Source organism: Penaeus monodon, chromosome 31, assembly GCF_015228065.2.
Source record: "Penaeus monodon isolate SGIC_2016 chromosome 31, NSTDA_Pmon_1, whole genome shotgun sequence".
Lineage (NCBI taxonomy): Eukaryota > Metazoa > Arthropoda > Malacostraca > Decapoda > Penaeidae > Penaeus > Penaeus monodon.
The window spans coordinates 24,064,695-24,065,176 of record NC_051416.1 but is presented as its reverse complement, the minus strand read 5'-3'; the positions used below and the strand labels follow the sequence as shown (position 1 = coordinate 24,065,176).

Genomic DNA, 482 nt, shown 5'->3' with positions numbered 1-482 from the left:
AAAATCAAACTTCTCTACAAAGGCACTAGGCAATTCTCAGGGTTATCAGACAAGCATCTGTAATGGGTGCATGTGTAATGTCTGAAACTTCATGTGTTCTGTAATGTAGGTCTTCAACATAAGTACAGGCTATTCATGAAATTGTTCCATCTCTTGCCAAATCTGTTAATAATCTTCTCACTGTCTCTATGAATAACTAACAGAAGCCTAACATAAATTATCTTTGGGACATAAAACCATTAGCATATCATCAATTACTTACCTCGAGATATGTTTCAAAAATGTCTTTTGCTGATTCTTCTAGTCTTTTAAATTCTGCTTTGTAACTTTCAACCTCCTCGTAGAAGTCAAGGTATCTTGTGAGCTCACCGTCTTCCACCTCTGATTCCTTTAGAAATGCCCTGAATGCCTTTAAGCCCTCAGGGTCCTGAAATGCATGTATTTCAAATTCACCAATGAGTATTAGTTACTGACCTTAATTT

At 36.3% G+C, this 482-nt stretch overlaps 1 protein-coding gene across 2 annotated transcripts in view; it reads right to left on the bottom strand.

The window, feature by feature from the left end:
* Positions 1 to 482, bottom strand: part of LOC119593117 (regulator of G-protein signaling 10-like) — a 10,150-nt gene that overhangs the window by 6,532 nt on the left and 3,136 nt on the right. For both annotated transcript variants that reach the window (XM_037942079.1, XM_037942080.1), the window contains exon 3: positions 263 to 427. In XM_037942079.1, coding sequence (XP_037798007.1) covers positions 263 to 427 — 165 coding nt within the window. The remainder of the gene's footprint in view (positions 1 to 262; positions 428 to 482) is intronic.